Genomic DNA, 17,049 nt, shown 5'->3' on the forward strand with positions numbered 1-17,049 from the left:
GAACAGACACTGGTTAAACATTTTATGATGGTCATTAGGGACAAGGTAGACGAAACCAGTAAATTTAGTTTCCATTTCATATCATCTTAGCAATTACTTAGAATTTAACATGAACAAGCACTATAGAGCAATTTTAAAATGGAACTTTGGTAATTAGAAGCTCAAATTGGGAGGAATTACAATTATTACATCTAAATGCAATTGTGAATGCCCAACTTATTGGGCTAGAAGGAATCCCCTCTGATGCTTAGGAACAACATGGAGTCAGATACCCAGGAACATTCATTAGTATCATGAAATTTTACAATATGCTAATGCATCGAATGAGTAAATTAGGAATGAGATCCATATACGAAATAAGTTTTCCTTTTACCCAGATGAAGTCTTTTTCTGCCTTTATGATGTGGAATGAGAACTGGTTTTAAATCCGTGTCTTCAACGATCATTGGTTCTAACCTGTAAGCTACTGGATCAAGCTGTTAAGAAACAACACATTGACATTTAGTTATCTTAAAAGTTATTCTAATTATCACATTTCAGTGAAAAAAAAATTCCTTTTTACGATTAATAGAGAACCGTTTTTTAATTCTGTTCTATTTCGGTTTACAGAAACTCAGTTCATGACCACTGAGTTTAATCATAAGATTAAACAGGTCCATTAACTAGTTAGATCTTGTTCTCCTACAGACAGAGATTCTAAAGAGGAAACACAACAGTGAAAGAGCAGCAAAATTTTCTTGCACTCTCGTGATCTCTACCAATATGTCACTGTTTAATTGTTAAACAAGATGGGACAGAAGAGGACAAGTGTACTGCATGCACTGCAAAACCTCTAAGAATTTCTGATTTCCCAGAATCTAAACTGGAAACTCAGAAAGGTCCTGTAAAAGGCTCAAATAGAAACACTTTATAAGAGTTGACAAGAGTGGCCTGAAATTGATTAAAAAAAAAAAAAAAAAAAGAAGTTCTTTAAGCTCTGAAAATGAACAGGGCAAATATCATCAAGCCAACCCATACCTAGAATGCTAGGTATGGAACCTATAGCCAGCTCTACTTCACTTTTGCAGTAAAAGACCATAAATATTCGGAATGTATATTTGAGTTGGGTCATTTGTTTTTTAAAAGGGTGTTTTGGGTAATGTACATAGGGAAACAGAAGGTGTAATGCTCAGAGGTTACAACTTAGTATTCTGCATTGTTGTCATCTGCATCGACTAAAATCAAATCTCAAAAGTCCTGCATACTCACTGGATGATAGATATTGAAGAATCCCTTGCAGGTAGGAAGCCTGTAGTTTTCATCAATCTTCACCACACCTCTCACAGTAAGGAACACACCAATAGGAGAACCGAGAGCAAAGAAAATATCTGGTTCAAAGTCCAAAGCACTGTAAACCACAGAAACCTGCCAGACAAAAATCAGACCTATAATCTCTCAGAACTGCCAGCTAGTTAACAGAATGCTTAGCTAGGAAGGAAAAACAAGTTGTGTATTAAATCAACCACACGCTCACAGTACTTACAGGAATTTTCAGCTGCATTGCCCTCTTCCATACTAATACTATAGGCACTAGAACATTTAGATACTGTAATATTAAAATGCTTTTCTTTAAAAAAAAAAATTCAAAAGGTACAAAAAATTTAAAAAATATATATTTTTTAAACAGGAAGTCTTTGAGGTTTGGTTTTTAAGTTAAGTTTGAGGTAAAAAAAAATATAACAGCATAAATGGATCGGTTTAGGCTACCGTGTTAAATGTGTAACTTCACAGAACCAATCAATATTCTGTTATTCACACAGTTCTGCTTCTGGAACAGAACTGTATTTACAACTCGCTCACTGCTGAAAGAAAAAATGAATTGTAGTGGCATTCTTGTAATAGTGAGTTTTGGTTTTCAGTAATCTAACCCACTCTCCCATCCCTCCTGCCACAGGGTAAAGTTCTACATAAACCTAACTTTTGTACAACAACCAAGGGAAGCAGCACAAAATCATCAACACTAAAAAAAAACCTCAAACCAAAAAAAACCCATAACCAAGCAAAAGAACAGCATTGCTCCAAATAAATATTTAAATCTATGTAGTCTCACCTGTCCAGTTCCAACTTCAAAATACTCATAGTCAATGTTCACGGAAGAAACAGATGCACCAACTGGAAGCCTCCTCTTTGAGTGCAGCTGACCAGACTCTGAAGAGGAGACAGAAGTACCTGTCTCTTTTGCTTTCTGGACATCTTCTTGAGTTTGGAGCGTGGCAGCCAGCACCGCTTTCTTCTCTGCTACTGCTTTCTTTTGTTCCTTTTGAGACAAGTTTGAAAATGAGGAAAAAAAAAGTTTATTTCACAGATGTCAATATTTCTTTAATACATCCATGATGTTAACAAGTGTGTCAAAGAATAGAAGTTACTCCACAGCAAGGAAATCAGTTACATTTGCTTAACAACTTTTTATTTAATTCACAAAAAACGTATTTACCTGTTTGGCTGCTCTGTCTTTTACAAAATTAGCTATTTTCTTTCTTGGTCCAAGAGGTATGCCCATTTCCTTCAGGTCATCAACTGTACACATCAGCTAAAAACACCCCAAAAAACAAAAAAACACACACATCAAAGCATAATTTATAACTTTTCTAGTAACATATATAATTTCTTATTGGCAATGACTTATGAATTAGAGAAGACATTTTATAAAGCTACAGAAATTACAAAAAATTAAAAAGACATGATACAAAGTGCCTTAATGTAGTTGGGGGGAGGAGGAAGCAGGGGAAGGACAACATACCAAAAGTTTTGCATAACATTTAGTCATCATGTCAGGCATTAATCATCTTACCTTTGCAACTGCTTTCATGCCTCATGCCTCAAAGAAAAAAAAACAAAAAAACCCAACGAGACCTTCAACCCCAACCCCCTCCCTGCCAAACATAAACATCCATACCCTGGCAATCCCCATAAGTCAAGTGAACATTATTGTACCAGAGACTCCATGTCAATTCGCTCCTTTTCAAACGTGCTTGTGTACTCTGACAAACTAAGCATTTCCAGAGTCTTCTGCAAAGTAGGAACATCATCCTCTACTTCAGGCTCACAAAGGTCATCACCAGAAGTAGTAATTGAGGAGCCCAAGGAACTGGTATCTTCAGTCGTCTTAACAAAACAGTACAGAAACAGAATCACACCATCTAATGGTGAAAAACCAATATTCAGCAGGTAAAAACAAGTTAAATTACTTTCTCTTAAAATCTTTATTATGTAAGCTTTATAAATTTATGCCCCTTTTAGTAAAGCAGGATACAGATTTTCCACTAACTATATGCCAGCAAAATACATATTTAAAAATTACAAAGAGAGGCAAAAGTTTTCTTGAGCTTTCCAACACTCAGAAATATTTCCTTTTAATCATCACTGGTCACTGGTCACAACTGGTCACTGTTTCTGGCCTGAACACAGATAGATTCTTTCCCTCTTATGCATCAGATTCTGTTAAGACCAAGTTACATGTCTACAAGGGTCAAAACTGATGCTCGTGATCAAATCCTGTTACTGGCCTAGTTGGAACTTGAGAGAGATGCAAATAGATTTTCCTCAGAACCAAAAATATTTACAAAACTGCACACTTCCATCAACACGTTAAAACGTACTATTAGAACCCACAACCCCATTTCAGCTAATAAATTCTGAAAACTTAAGAAAAAGTTGCTGAAAATATCAGATCTAAGGCTAGCATGCAAATTACCTGTTTATCATGAACAGCCACATCCTTCACAGTTCCATTAACACCAGAGAACGGTCCACTACTTACTGATGAAGCCAAGTCCTTCTGGTTAGACAATATGTCAAATAGAATTAAGGAACCTGGAAACAGGAATTAAAGTTGCCTTGGGAAAAATGTCAGATTTTCCTGTCCCTGAATCCCAAGCATGATTTATATGGAACAGTAATAGCAATGTATAGATTATCAAAAAAAGATGGCTGAATTAAAACTAAAATACCCATATAAACTCGAACACAATCATTCTCATCATTCTCAGCAAAAAGCAAACCTTTTTTGCCCCCCCCTCCCTGTTCATGCTTTGTGCAGTTGCCAGGATTAAGCTATCTTTCCTTAACCATCTTAGACTGATTGCAAACTGGAGGAAAAGTTCCAGCCCAAACCATTATGTCATATTCACTATAACACTTATTCTGTTCCAAAAAATTATCTACTTTTACTAAGTGGGGGTTCTGAGACCCAGAAGTTACCCACCTAACAGGACACCAGATAACCTGCCAACTGTTAAACACAAATTAGATACTAAGTCTTCATGAAGGAAACTAAAGGGGGCAGGAAGTGGGAAATGCACACATCCACAAAGTACTAACCTTCTCTCAAAGCTTTATATACTTAGCTATCAAGGTGTTTGACTTTTAGTCAGCAGCATTCAGACAGCCATGCCCTATCAGCTAATTTCGCTTTATGCTTCATGAAGGTTCCATTTCCCTTAGTGTAGGAGTGCTGCTTTTATCCCAAAACCATTCCGTAGGTAATTACCTAAACTGTGCCCAGCCACGGAGACTCCTCCTTTGAAGTCTGGGTTGCGACTCATGAAAAGTGCGTACAAACGATTCATTTCCATCCCCACTTTATCCACAATCGTCTGACAGTAGGTGGGGCTGTTGTAAAACAGTATGTCAAGGAGTGTTTCATTGGTGAAGTGGCGCAGGCGTCCAATGCTCGGCAAAGTGATTTTTTTTATGTTCCTAGTAACACAAAATCATTAATTAGAAGCATGAATGCCTTTTAAAAAAATGCAGAACTTTGTTAACTTTTGAAAGTAGCAGAACCGCAGTGTAAATACTACAGACGTTAGAAAAACATATAGCCTTCTGGCCTTATTGCATATTCATGCATTAGTGTTATCTACTGATTGTACATATTTGAGAAACGTATGGCTCCTTTTTCTCTCTCCAGACTGAAGGGATGCCTGAAATAATCTCTTCTCTGTTCCAACACTGCTCTGTTGTAGTAACAGGGAAGTTCTGTGAGCAGATTGGTAGAAGTGGAAGAGAAAAAGAACTCGCATATAAAAATTGAAGGTGAAATTGAAGTAAAAGGCAACATAATGCTCTCTTTTTGGAGAAAAAGCTTGACATCACCTGCCTGCCTGCCTGGAGTTAAGACAGCTGCAGTGAGAACTGAGACTGCCTTGGTTAGCATTGCCTGGTTTGATTAACAGAATGAGGAACTTTCCTCATGATAATGCAGTGTTCAAATAAGAATAGAAGACTAAGGTTCTAGGAAAGCAATGACTTAACCAAGCTAGAACAGTCTGAAGAATACCAGCACGTGCTCTAAGCAGTACAGGTTGCTACCCTCACAATTTCTACTTCCCCATCTTTGAGCAAGAGATGACAGCTTGAAATGTCAAGTGACAGCAAAGGGACAGGCACCAAGAAGCAATTTTAAAATAGATTTTAAAATGCTGTAACACTCCTACCCAAATATAGAGACTTTGTTTTTAAAAAAAAAAAAAAAAACAAAAAAACACCAAAGAAAACCCCACCACCTCAGCTCAACTGCCTAACCACAATTCGGGTACTACTCTGGGACTGGACAGAGGGCTCAATGCCTTCCTGGGAAAGAGGGCACTGACATCTCCTAGGGTCAGACTCAATGAGACTACAAGAAGGTACAGGAGAGAAAACTCTCCACTCTGCATTGTATATACCTGTTGCTGGACAATATAACTCCATGTTCACCACCTCATACTTCCGATCACTATCTCTATGCACTCAATCATCGTCACGTATCAATGCATTAGCCACTTTCATGAAAATGCAGTACTGAAAATATGTGTGTGTCTGTGTATACATATCATGTCACTTAGGGTCATGAAAATAAAAAATAATACTCCACATGCCTTTCCACTTCCTCTATAATCCTTATTAAAATGTTAATTAAAAAAAATCAGTGATTCTCTTTTGTAACCCTGTCATTTATGCATCTAGCCTAAAGAGCATACTACCTTCTTTTTTTTATCCACTTTCCAAAAAACATTAAGATGCAGCTGGTATGAAATTCTCAACATTAAACAATATACTCACCTGTCTACACCTGTTGCATCTCCATGCAGAGAGCTATGCCAGTGAACTGGGAGGAATTCCACCCTGCTCACTTTACGTTCCTCCAAAGATTTCTTAAAGTGAGTCTGCAACAACTTCAGAGAAACAGTCCTAAAATCATCAACTGTAGAGAAGAAGAGGAATGAAAATCTTATAGTAGTACTCAAGTAACACACAATTACAAATATTCTTTCCTTCTCCCCACCTCTGGTTTTAGCCATAGAACATAAATGAACAAAACTGGAAAGTGGAAACATTTTTTCTAGCATTACTCCTCTAAGAAAAATTTTTTTTTTTAAAGTGGATTTTCTAGCAAGCTTCTATTTATCGCACAATGAATGCATTTTTACTCCATGACCAGACATGGCCTTAATTTACTCAAATGTGCTTGTGTGTATTTAAAAAAAAAAAAAAAAAAAAAGCAAACAAATAACAACCCCACAAAAACGACACAAAGCAAACACATCCACCCACACTACAAAAAGCAACACGCCACACGCCCCAGAAGCTAAACTATTCTGCTATTCTGCAAGTCTAATATTGGGCACTAATAATAACAGTTAAGGCTGTAAGTCTGACAAAGCACAGATTCTGCTTTTAGAAAATAATCAGGAAAAAATTCTACCAGAAATTGAACTTCTTAACATTAGAGAGTTTTGGGTTTTTTTAAAGACATGCTTATCTGAATACGAGATACAGAAACCCACATTTAAACAATTAAGAATACAACTGCTTATTAAACAAGCAAAAACGTACCGCATTCAACAATGCTTCTAAATCTCAAGTCACATACAGGACCTATGCCATGAACCATAAATACTAGATGGTCAATTTGGGACATTTCTCCTGTAGAAAAAGAAAATAAAAAATTCAGAGTACCAATATGTACTGCAGTTCAGTTTAGACTGCAGGTTGCTTGACTCTAAAGTTTAGAGTCAAGGAATCTTAAGATATACTTGCTTTATAAAGCCTACTACTTAACATGGTTCAGGACATAATAGAGTTCACAGCACTCCTTTGATTAAAAAAAACAAAACCAGATAAACTCTTTCAAGCAGCTTAGACTAAGGAACAAGTTTAATCTTTAGACTCTAGGCACGAACAGTGCATTGCGACTCCACCCATTAGGGCCAAACTTTTGCATAGAAACGAACTGTCTGCTCAAGCTGCAGACCTACATACAGGAATCACGTACCATCAGGAATTTCATCGTGGTCATCATCAATTCCCCGTTTTACTACCCTTGGTCTTGCCTGACCATCTTGAGTAGTGCCCCATTCATCTGGTGTGGCAGAAGGTTGGAACTGAACTATGACCTGAAAAAAAATATATTGTCCAATCATAAACACAAAAAAACCCTTACGATTTGGCAGTCTGAAAGCATTGCATGGTTTAACACACTTTTTGTTTGATTGCTTTACCTTGCATCTGAGACAACTGTTTTCTTTAATTAGCACATATGCAAAAAAAGCCTTAGAAAACCCTAGGGCTATTCCTCGTAGCAGCGACAGCTTCACTGAAACTAGATTCCAAAATAACACAATTTTCATTACCTTGAAAAGCAACCAGACAACTTAAACAAAAGTAACCACTAGTTGAAGAAGCTGGCCTACTCAGTCATTCTTAACAATTTTAACTCCTCAAACAAGCATGATTCAAGTTCCTCTTTCCTAGACCCCCATACCAGCTCTTCTTTAACTGATTACTGTTTTTGTGAGGAAACTGAACAAATTTACAATTACTATAACATCAAGGGAGGCAGGGGGGAAAGAACAGTTCTTTTCAGGGAAGGACAACAATATTCAAAGTAGCCCAGAAACCTCAGAAAGTGAGGAATTCAGTAGCACAGCTGTTTATAAGACTTAACACTGACTCAGTGTAGTCTGAACTCATATTTATGACACCAAGTGGTTTAAGCGCTCCTTCTCTAGGTTTTTACTGGACAGAACTCCTTAACCAGCATTAATAAGCGCTTAAAGAAGGAGCAACCACGATCCTTTCTGGCCCTTGAATTATTTTGTTTGTTTATTAATTACTGCATCTGTGATAAGCGAACAGTTAACAGCATTCCTCAATAAGGCTGAAGTCCATGTTTTAATCACGTGAGACTGCTAGCAGAGTATTTAGAATAACTTTTAAAGCTTTTTTTGCTATACATATTCATGGCCTAAAAACAGTTGCACTGGAAGACTTCTCATGGCTTAGAAACACAAACTAATTACCTTTTGTTAAATTAATTCTCTTTTCCACATGAAAGCTCTTAGTTTAAATTACCTTCCATTTGCTACAGACTGAGGTTACACTAATTCAAAGTGCCTCCCATTTGCTGCCAGTTACACTTAGTCAAAATATTTACTATGCAAACCCTTGTTTTTCTTAAGTTTCAGAAAGCATTGTCTTTTAATCACATGACAGCACATTGAAGCAAGCAGGAGTTCAGTGTTCTATAAATTTTATCATCTTTAGTGCACACATATCCAAAAAGATCAAGAAGTACTTTTCAGGCAAGACTAAGACTGCATTCAATTTATGCTTCCAGCAGCCTGCTCAATCACCCCTAATGAATTCTGTAAGAAACAATTGCCAAAATCTATTACCTTAGGATTATGCATAACAATTGTCTCCCCATTTGGGAATTCAAGTCTCCGATGCCATTGATTTGTAGTTACAGCTCTTTTATATTCTGCCTGAAACAGTAAGCAAGTTACACAAAATCAGTATATGCCTTCTCACACAAACTACTTTTTGGCCTTGTGCATCATCTGTATGTTAAGGTTATAATTTACATAACTTTATTTATACAAAAGTGCCATGTGAAGCACTATACAAGTTGATTTTAGGTCACAGTGATGCAGGACCTATCGCATGAGCAACGTGGCCTTCCAGCCACTCCCCATTCCACAGTTTGTTTACTTATGTTCCAGAAAGTACATTCTGGAAATCACTGTAATGAAACACAAAGTATTTCTAAGATCATAAATACAAAGAACTATCAAATTCTTCGTGAAGTTTATGTAAAGGTAATACTAACCTCTAGCTTATCACTAAAATCCTCAGTGTAAGGAATAAACCGGCTATCCTTGTCTCCCTTATAAAACCACATGCATCGTCTCACTTCAGAAGGCTCTTCTTCCCAGTAAACAGCTTTCCTTATTCTGTCATACAGGTACACGTCATAGCGTCCCCCGTCAGTGCTCAGAACCACACTCTCAGGATCAGGCTGGACTATGAGACAAAAGTCACACTTGGTTACAATACTAACACATGCAATATTTTCACATGCAATATTTTTACAGACTCACCCCACCCCCAATCACTTCTGTGATGAATATTAGGCCATTAAGACAGATAGTTATACCATGGAAGAGAAGAATTATAACATCAGACAGCCACTGTATTGCCCCTAAAACGTTTCTAAATGCTCTGTACACAACAAAAAAAGCTTTGAACATCTCCCAGATGTGAATAGTTATTCCAGAGCTGGCAGCATTTAACAAAAAGGCAAAGCAAGGCACAGATAACTAGGAGTTCTATGTGAAAATGCAGTATCCACTAGGGACGTACATCTTAACACTGACAGCATCAAGCAACAGATCATGTAAATGAAATAAATTAAGTGGCACAAAATACACCTTCAAGATATGTATTAACGTTACTTATTGCTGCCATATCACCCTCTCATACGTGAGTGGCATTACTCCAATATCTTCCTTCTAGTCCTTCTGTTCACCTCCAAGTAAGATACCACCTACCAGAATTATAGACTTCCTCTAGTTTTGCAGAATCCAGAATGCTGAATGGCATCCATATTTGCTTGTCCTCCACCTCCTTACAGTAGAACCAGTGTGGCTGAACCGGCTCATATTGGTTCTGCAGCAAAACAGGAGGTGCTGGGACCAGTGGACCTGCAGGTCTGGGAGCTCGCAGCTGTGACTGAGACTGTGGAAACTGAAAATACATAAGAGCTCGTCACCTCAATCTCACATAGTTTTTACAGAACTGATCTATACTTTGCTATAGAGAACACTCTGGGCCTTTACTTCTAACATTTTTCCTCCCTAGGAGCATTGTCTATAACATTTTTAGAATTAAAGATAAGTTGTCCACTTTATCATTTTTTTTTGAAAACTTACACCTTTTCAAATACAGATGTGAATTTCATTCCCATAAATACTGTTAAAAACTTTTACAGTCTAGCACCTTGATTACATAAAACCAGTAAGACTTAAAATATTCTCCTAAATTTTCAAGACTCAGGCTGAGCTTATTACTTACAGCCACCAAATTTGGCATGAAAACAAAAATGCATTCTTCTCATTATTCATTTACACATTATTACATTTTTACATAAAGACTGTCAATTTTAACAAGTGGCTACTTCAATAATAGCTCTGCTGCAAAGTGATCAGGACAGGCAGATTTCAAACTCAAACGCAGCCTCAGTGACGCAAGAAAAGCAACTGATTTTGAAAGGGACTATAGCCTACATAAAGCTCATTTCATACAAATTGTACAAAGATCCCAGTTAGTACAACTAAAAGCAAGTGATGTCAGCAGTAGCAACTACTTTGGCTGATACATTTAGAGAAAAAACCCAAACCACTAGTGTATGGTGAAATATATAAAATCAAGCAAACAGAAGCTCTGAAATCCTTTAATCTAAAACTCCAGATATTTTAGGTTCTACTGCCTTTGCTATGTTTTTTGTCATTATATAATCTTTCTAATTTTTATTCACAATAGCAACAATATAGCAGTAGTTCAGGCAAAAAAAACCAATTTTTGTTGTTTTAAAAAAAAAAACTTGTCAGGTTATTACTAACCCATTCACATAATTTTAATAATGCTTTTGTGAAGGTAAAAGAAGAATGGAGATTAATGCTTCATATCACACAAAATCCTCAACTGATGTGTTTCAAAGGGTTTGCTAACAATTTATGTGACTCAGATCATAATTTCAAAAAGTGCTGGCTTCACCAGCAAAAACAGCTTGAAAAGAGATTTTTAGCCCGTATCTTGCAAATGGCTGAATGACCTGATTTACAGCAGAGGCACAAACAATGCATCAGCACAGCTGAAATGGCAGCAAACTCAGTAACAGACAGGAAAGAGGAACAGAACTTCACAACTTGGATTTGTTTCTGATGACAGAGGCTCATGTAGCTACAGCCTCAGAGTATGCTGACTTTAAAGATCAGGAAGTTTTCCTAAAGCAACAGTTCCAGGCTAGTTCTAGTGAAAAGATTTTGCTATCAGAAATGGTTCAAGAATTTTTCTGGGGGGTTTTCGGGAGAAAAGAAAGATCTTCAGATGACTTAAATAGTTTTCTTCTGGTACCAGGACATCAGGAATGATTTATATACCTGTGTTAATGACCCTGGAGGTGTCTGATACATCTGGACAGGTGGCACAGAGGATGGTGGGTGAGCAGGTGCCTGGCTCTGCTGCAGCTGCGGTGGAGTAAGGTATGGGTTAGCTCTGCTGCTCAGGGTGGTGTGCCGATAAGGGTTATACCCCTGCTGAGATGTTCCTTGGGGAAGAGTAGACGCATTTGCAGGCGGGGGACAGCTCTGCTGAGGAGTCTGATAAGCTGCAATTCCACCCTGTGAAGTAGGTGGTGCACCATAAGAGGACTGTGACTTGGGAATATGCGGTGAAAAGACATTTTGCCCATCCTGTGACCCAGAGACAAGTGGAAGTGAAGTTGGAGGCTGAGAGAAGGCTGGTGCTCCAACAGGTGGTGCAACAGTTGTTAAGGGAGGCTGCCCAATACTTCCAAATGGGTCACTGCTACTAGGGACTTGCGAGAAATAGTTGAAAGTCTGTGGTGGATTGGGGCTAGCAGAAGTCTGACCCAAGAAGCTGTCCTCTTCACCAACGTCTGCAGAATCATCTGCAAAAACAAAAAGATCACTAGAGATATTGTGAAAGGTTCAAACCAGTTAATGTATGTAGTCAAAATGTTCTGTAACATTATCATCTATTTCCAAAACTCTGTTGGCAGGCATAAAACTAAAAGCATTACAAAGCTTACACATCCTTGACAATTAAACACACCATAAAATGAAATAAAGATACCAAGTCTTCAAGAACATTTAAAATGGACCATAGAAGTCACTCAATGTAAACAGATACAGCCACAAAAATAAAAAATCTGACATAAGAGACCCAAGTGTGACTGAAGTCAGGGCCTTCCCAAGCCAGCTTGGCAAAGATCCCTGCTTACAGGGCACTAAAATCCATTCCAATTTCCCTTATGCCTATCAAATGCAAGAGCAGCCTTGGTCCATTCCCTTTCACCATGAAACCAGTTACCAAGCTTAGGACTTTATGCTCTAGTTTTTAGAGTTCCAAGATCAAATTCAAAAGTAGAGCTTCAAGACATTCCCAAAGAGATCAAACCTATTGGCTAAGCAATCCATCCTCGCCTGCTCCTTCAGCAGTGCCCTCAAAAGGTTTCCCATTTGGCTCACAAGGTGGCCACAACTCATCACTTCAAGTCACTTGATGAGCAAGACTTATTCCAGTTCTCCCTAAAAATCCTATTCTAGACTAGCACAAGGGCTAAATCTCTAGTGCAGAAAACTAAGTCCTCATTCTGCATAACTGCAAGGGAGGTCTTAAAAAGGTGCAAGGCCAATGACTGCCCTTTTGCATTGAGAAAATACATAAACCAGGTCCAATGCAGCCAATGCAATCTGCAGAAGTCACAAGAGCGTTGTCTTCTGCTCTGACAACCAAACAATCCCCATGCTATGGGGAAGAAACCACAGAGCTATCATTGCTTCTCTGCTCTCAGTCACCAGCCAAAGAGAGAGAGCAAGCATCCCTGCAGCTACAAGAAGCCAATAACAAATGTCTTTATCTGCAGCCAACATAACTGTAAGACAGAGTATCAAGGGAGCACAGGGGAATCCACAGAGAAGTCTCCCGAGGAAGCTGCTGTTCTAATTAATTAATCATAAAAGAAGCAGCTGCCATGACTAAAAAGGACTATTTTAACCAGATTTTATTTAGTAGTCTTTTCAGACAGTGTCAATTTGAGGCAAACATCACCTGCATTTATCAATTTCTCTTACTTTCACCTATAGCATTTCATTCCATTTTGAGGAACAAAACCAAAAACCTACGAACGCGAACCATCGTGTGAGGAATACTAAAACCAGTTATAAGCAATGCCCACTGCGAAGTCAGGCCTATGAAGTATCTCCCAACTACAAGCAGAATCGCTATTTACACTAAATAAAAGATCTCAACTTCTAAACAATAACATTGTTCTTCCTTTCACTTTTCATAAGCATTGTGGAATAGAGAGAAGCATACTGCGCACCATGCTGTCAATTCTCAGCTTTCTAAAATAACTGGTAGCAGAGCAGGCAATTCACCTCACCACGTCAGATCACGATAAACATCTAGCAACATGCTGGAGAGTTTTCAAGGTCTTTACCAAATGCTTGTTCACAAAACACCTACTATTTTCCAATTTCAAATAGGTTTCAGAGATTTAGTCTGTGTCTTTGCTTGCAAGATGAGGTTGACCAAAGTTCTGCCAAAACAAAAATTATACTTATGTGTGTGTATATATATAGACATAGCTTTCCAACACATTACTTTCTACTTTGCCTTTTTCTAATTTTGCAAAAACTACGCTGGAACACAAGCCCAGACTGGCAGAAAAAGAAGCACTTCATGCAAATTTAAAAATTTCCTATGATGTACAGCTTTGACATACAAGGGCAGTATTTTTCCCATATACAAAACACTCTTTCTTCAACAGTGACTGTGTGACAACCTCCTGTATATCCCTCCATATATATGGTGGAACCTTGACTTCGCAGATTGTCACCTGACAACCACAAGTGACATTAGTCCACTTCCTCATTGGGAACACCCCCTTCTATCTACAGTAAGTATATTGGTTACTTCATCCACACCTGAGCCAGAGAATTTATCTTCTATCGTCAAACTGCAAAGCACAAAACACTTATTAGTCACTCTTGGAGATACAACAAATTTATGACTGCACACAGCTTCCTAACATTGGCTGTCAGTTGTCAAACAATTCCTGAGATCAATTCTTATTACATTTTACACAATTTAAAATGCAAACTCAAGAGCTTGTTCCTTCCTACTTCAAACTACAATTCAAGATCCCTATGAGGCCTGGCTGGACAAATGGTGAGTGCAACGGACCACAGAAATAGAACGTGGACCTCACTTGGGCAGACAAGGAACGTGGCACAACCTCTGGCCCTGAAATTCACCCCAGTTGCAAAACTACAAATCTTCATTCAATCAAATTTTAAGTGAGATGGAGAGTATATGATTCACAACATTTATGAAATTCTATCAGATTTTCTCTCTGTCGAGCTTCGAAGTCTTCAGGAAATTACCACATGAAAGACACCCAAGCAAAGGTACTGGCCAGACTAGCATTTAAAACTTACTTTACTAAAAATTAAAAACAACGTGTATTTGCAAGAAATAAAAGCTATAAGGATTGCATAATGGAAGCAGTAAACATATCAGCTACCTAGATACCTGAAGTAAGTAGGAATAACACTCTAATGCTTTTAACCCTCCCACACAAAAAAAATATAGTCGATCTAAAAAAAATGCCTCAAAGCCATATGTTTGCCAAATGTTGCCAAACATTTTATTAAATCTAGAGGTGAACTCCACTGATTTCCAGATATATTAATACTTATTTTAGCTAAGATACAAAAGTGTTGAAATCAAGTCTTGGATTTTAGACTCAACACGTACTAACGCAGTAAAATTTAAAATATCTGATTTCTATGTGCATTTCTACTGTTTAGGGCTTTAATATCAGACTGAATGCATTTACAGAAAAATCCGTTCCTTGATCTGAAACTGTTTGAGCATCAGATTTTAAGTTGCAAATGCATGTGTTTGGAACACCATCAAGGCTTTAGAAGGAAAGGATATTAAAACCACGGCTAAATTAATAAGGAAATTTAAGGTGATTGCTTAACATGCTTCTTTCACACAGGGAAAATAGAAGATAACATGGAAGAGGAGCCTAAAAAAAGTGAAAATATGAAATACACACCTGAATGGGAGCACTGACAACTTTTAATTGACGAAACAAATATGCTAATCCATGAACGGAAAACATGATAACCATCCTGCACCTAGGCTGGGGCAATCCCAAGCACCAATACAGCCTGGGTGGAGAATGGATTGAGAGTAGCTCTGAGGACTTGGGGGTGTTGGTGAATGAGAAGCTCAACATGAGCTGGCAATGTGCGCTGGCAGCCCAGAAAGCCAAGTGCAATCCTGGGCTGCATCAAAAGAAGAGTGGCCAGCAGGGTGAGGGAGGGGATTCTGCCCCTCTGCTCTGGTGAGCACTGCATCCAGCTCTGGGGGCACCAACATAAGAAGGACACGGACTTGTTGAAGCGGGTCCAGAGTAGAGGCCAGGAAGATGCTCAGAGAGCTGGAGCCTCTCTGCTGTGAGGACAGGCTGAGAGAGCTGGGGTCGTTCAGCCTGGGGTCTCTTAGAGCCCCTTCCAGTATCTAAAGGGGGCCTATAGGAAAGCTGGAGAGGGACTTTCCACAAGGGGATGTGGTGACAGGACGAGGAGTAATGGCTTCAAACTGGAGGGGGAGATTTAGATTAGATATCAGGAAGAAATTTTTCACTCTGAGGGTGGTGGCCCAGGTTGCCCAGAGAAGCTGTGGCTGCCCCATCCCTGGAGGGGTTCAAGGCCAGGCTGGACGGGGCTTTGAGCAACCTGGGCTGGTGGGAGGTGTCCCTGCCCAGGGCAGGGGGTGGAACCAGATGATCTTTAAGGTCCCTTCCAACCTAAACCATTTTATGAATCTATGATTCCCTCTCCCTAAACACAGGGCTAAATACCATTAAGCACAGGAAAAAAAGAGAAACACACACATCTCCAGCAGCTTGTCTCCTGAAGGACTAACGCCCGACAGCCGGCAGTGACAACCCCCTCAGAGATTAGTCTACCCAACAGATAGCGGGTCTGGCCGTCGTCCCGGCCCGCCGCACCCCATGGCGGGCCTCGGCTCGGCTCCTCAGGGCTCCCACCGACCGTTAACCGGCCCTGCCCCGCCGGGCTCCCGCCCAACCCCTCCGCGCCCTCCCGCTCCCCTCACCGCGGCCCCTCAGCACCCCCCGGCCGCCCTCCCTACCGGCTGCCAGCAGAGCGGGGCCCGGCGGCACAGCCGGAGCCTGGCTGACCGGGATGAAGGGCACGGTGAAGTTGAACTCGGTAGCCGAGGAAGAGAAGAGCAAGTTGGTGCCGCCGCCGGTAGCTCCAGGCTTCGCCGCCGCCATGGCTGCACCTCCGGCCACGTCCCTTCCTCCGTAGCTGCCCGGCCCTTTCCGCCCTCAGCGCTTTGCCCGCTCCTAAGATGGCGGCTACGCGCCCTGACGGCCTCTCTGCCTACGGGTGAGGAGGAGGAGAAGGCGGGCCCGGCCTTAGCGGCGCCGCCATTGCCGCAGGAAGAGGAGGAGGAGGAGGAGGGCGGAAGCGAGGAGCCCCCGTGCGAGGCTTGCGAGCGGGAGTTGGCGGCTGCAGGGCGCCAGCAGCCCCCTGCCTGCCCTCTGCCCCCGCCATGCCGTGCGTGGCCGACTGGCTCAACAACCCCTTCAGCATCGTGCAGGGCATCTTCGGTGAGCGCGGGCCGGGCGGGGCCGGGATCCTCTCAGCGGCTGCCCTGAGCGGGCTTTCCCTCACGGCGCGGGAGCGGCGGGCCCGGCCGGGGGAAGTGGGATCAGCAGGGCGGGCGGGTGGCCGCGTCCTCCTTCCCCGCCGGGAGCCGCCGCCTCGCCGAGACCTCACAGGGGGTGCGCGGCCATCGCCGGCGGCGGGGGGTCCGGTCCCGGTGCCTCACGGCCGGGCAGCGAGGTCTGCCTCGGCTTGGCAGGCCGGTGAGGGGGGAAAACAGAAAGAAACCAAAACA

General features: G+C 40.6%; 1 protein-coding gene across 1 annotated transcript in view; it reads right to left on the reverse strand.

The window, feature by feature from the left end:
• Positions 1 to 16,754, reverse strand: part of SEC23IP (SEC23 interacting protein) — a 29,973-nt gene extending 13,219 nt beyond the window's left edge. Inside the window, 18 exon segments of the mRNA XM_063339973.1 lie at positions 374 to 476; positions 1,249 to 1,404; positions 2,090 to 2,296; positions 2,474 to 2,569; positions 2,974 to 3,144; positions 3,734 to 3,852; positions 4,529 to 4,737; positions 6,082 to 6,223; positions 6,856 to 6,945; positions 7,295 to 7,415; positions 8,697 to 8,786; positions 9,131 to 9,324; positions 9,852 to 10,047; positions 11,463 to 11,992; positions 16,276 to 16,450; positions 16,453 to 16,566; positions 16,568 to 16,670; positions 16,672 to 16,754. Coding sequence (XP_063196043.1) covers positions 374 to 476; positions 1,249 to 1,404; positions 2,090 to 2,296; positions 2,474 to 2,569; positions 2,974 to 3,144; positions 3,734 to 3,852; positions 4,529 to 4,737; positions 6,082 to 6,223; positions 6,856 to 6,945; positions 7,295 to 7,415; positions 8,697 to 8,786; positions 9,131 to 9,324; positions 9,852 to 10,047; positions 11,463 to 11,992; positions 16,276 to 16,450; positions 16,453 to 16,566; positions 16,568 to 16,670; positions 16,672 to 16,754 — 2,899 coding nt within the window.
• Between the last annotated feature and the right edge of the window lie 295 nt (positions 16,755 to 17,049).

Source organism: Chroicocephalus ridibundus, chromosome 6 (assembly GCF_963924245.1).
Source record: "Chroicocephalus ridibundus chromosome 6, bChrRid1.1, whole genome shotgun sequence".
In the NCBI taxonomy this organism is placed as follows: Eukaryota; Metazoa; Chordata; class Aves; order Charadriiformes; family Laridae; genus Chroicocephalus; species Chroicocephalus ridibundus.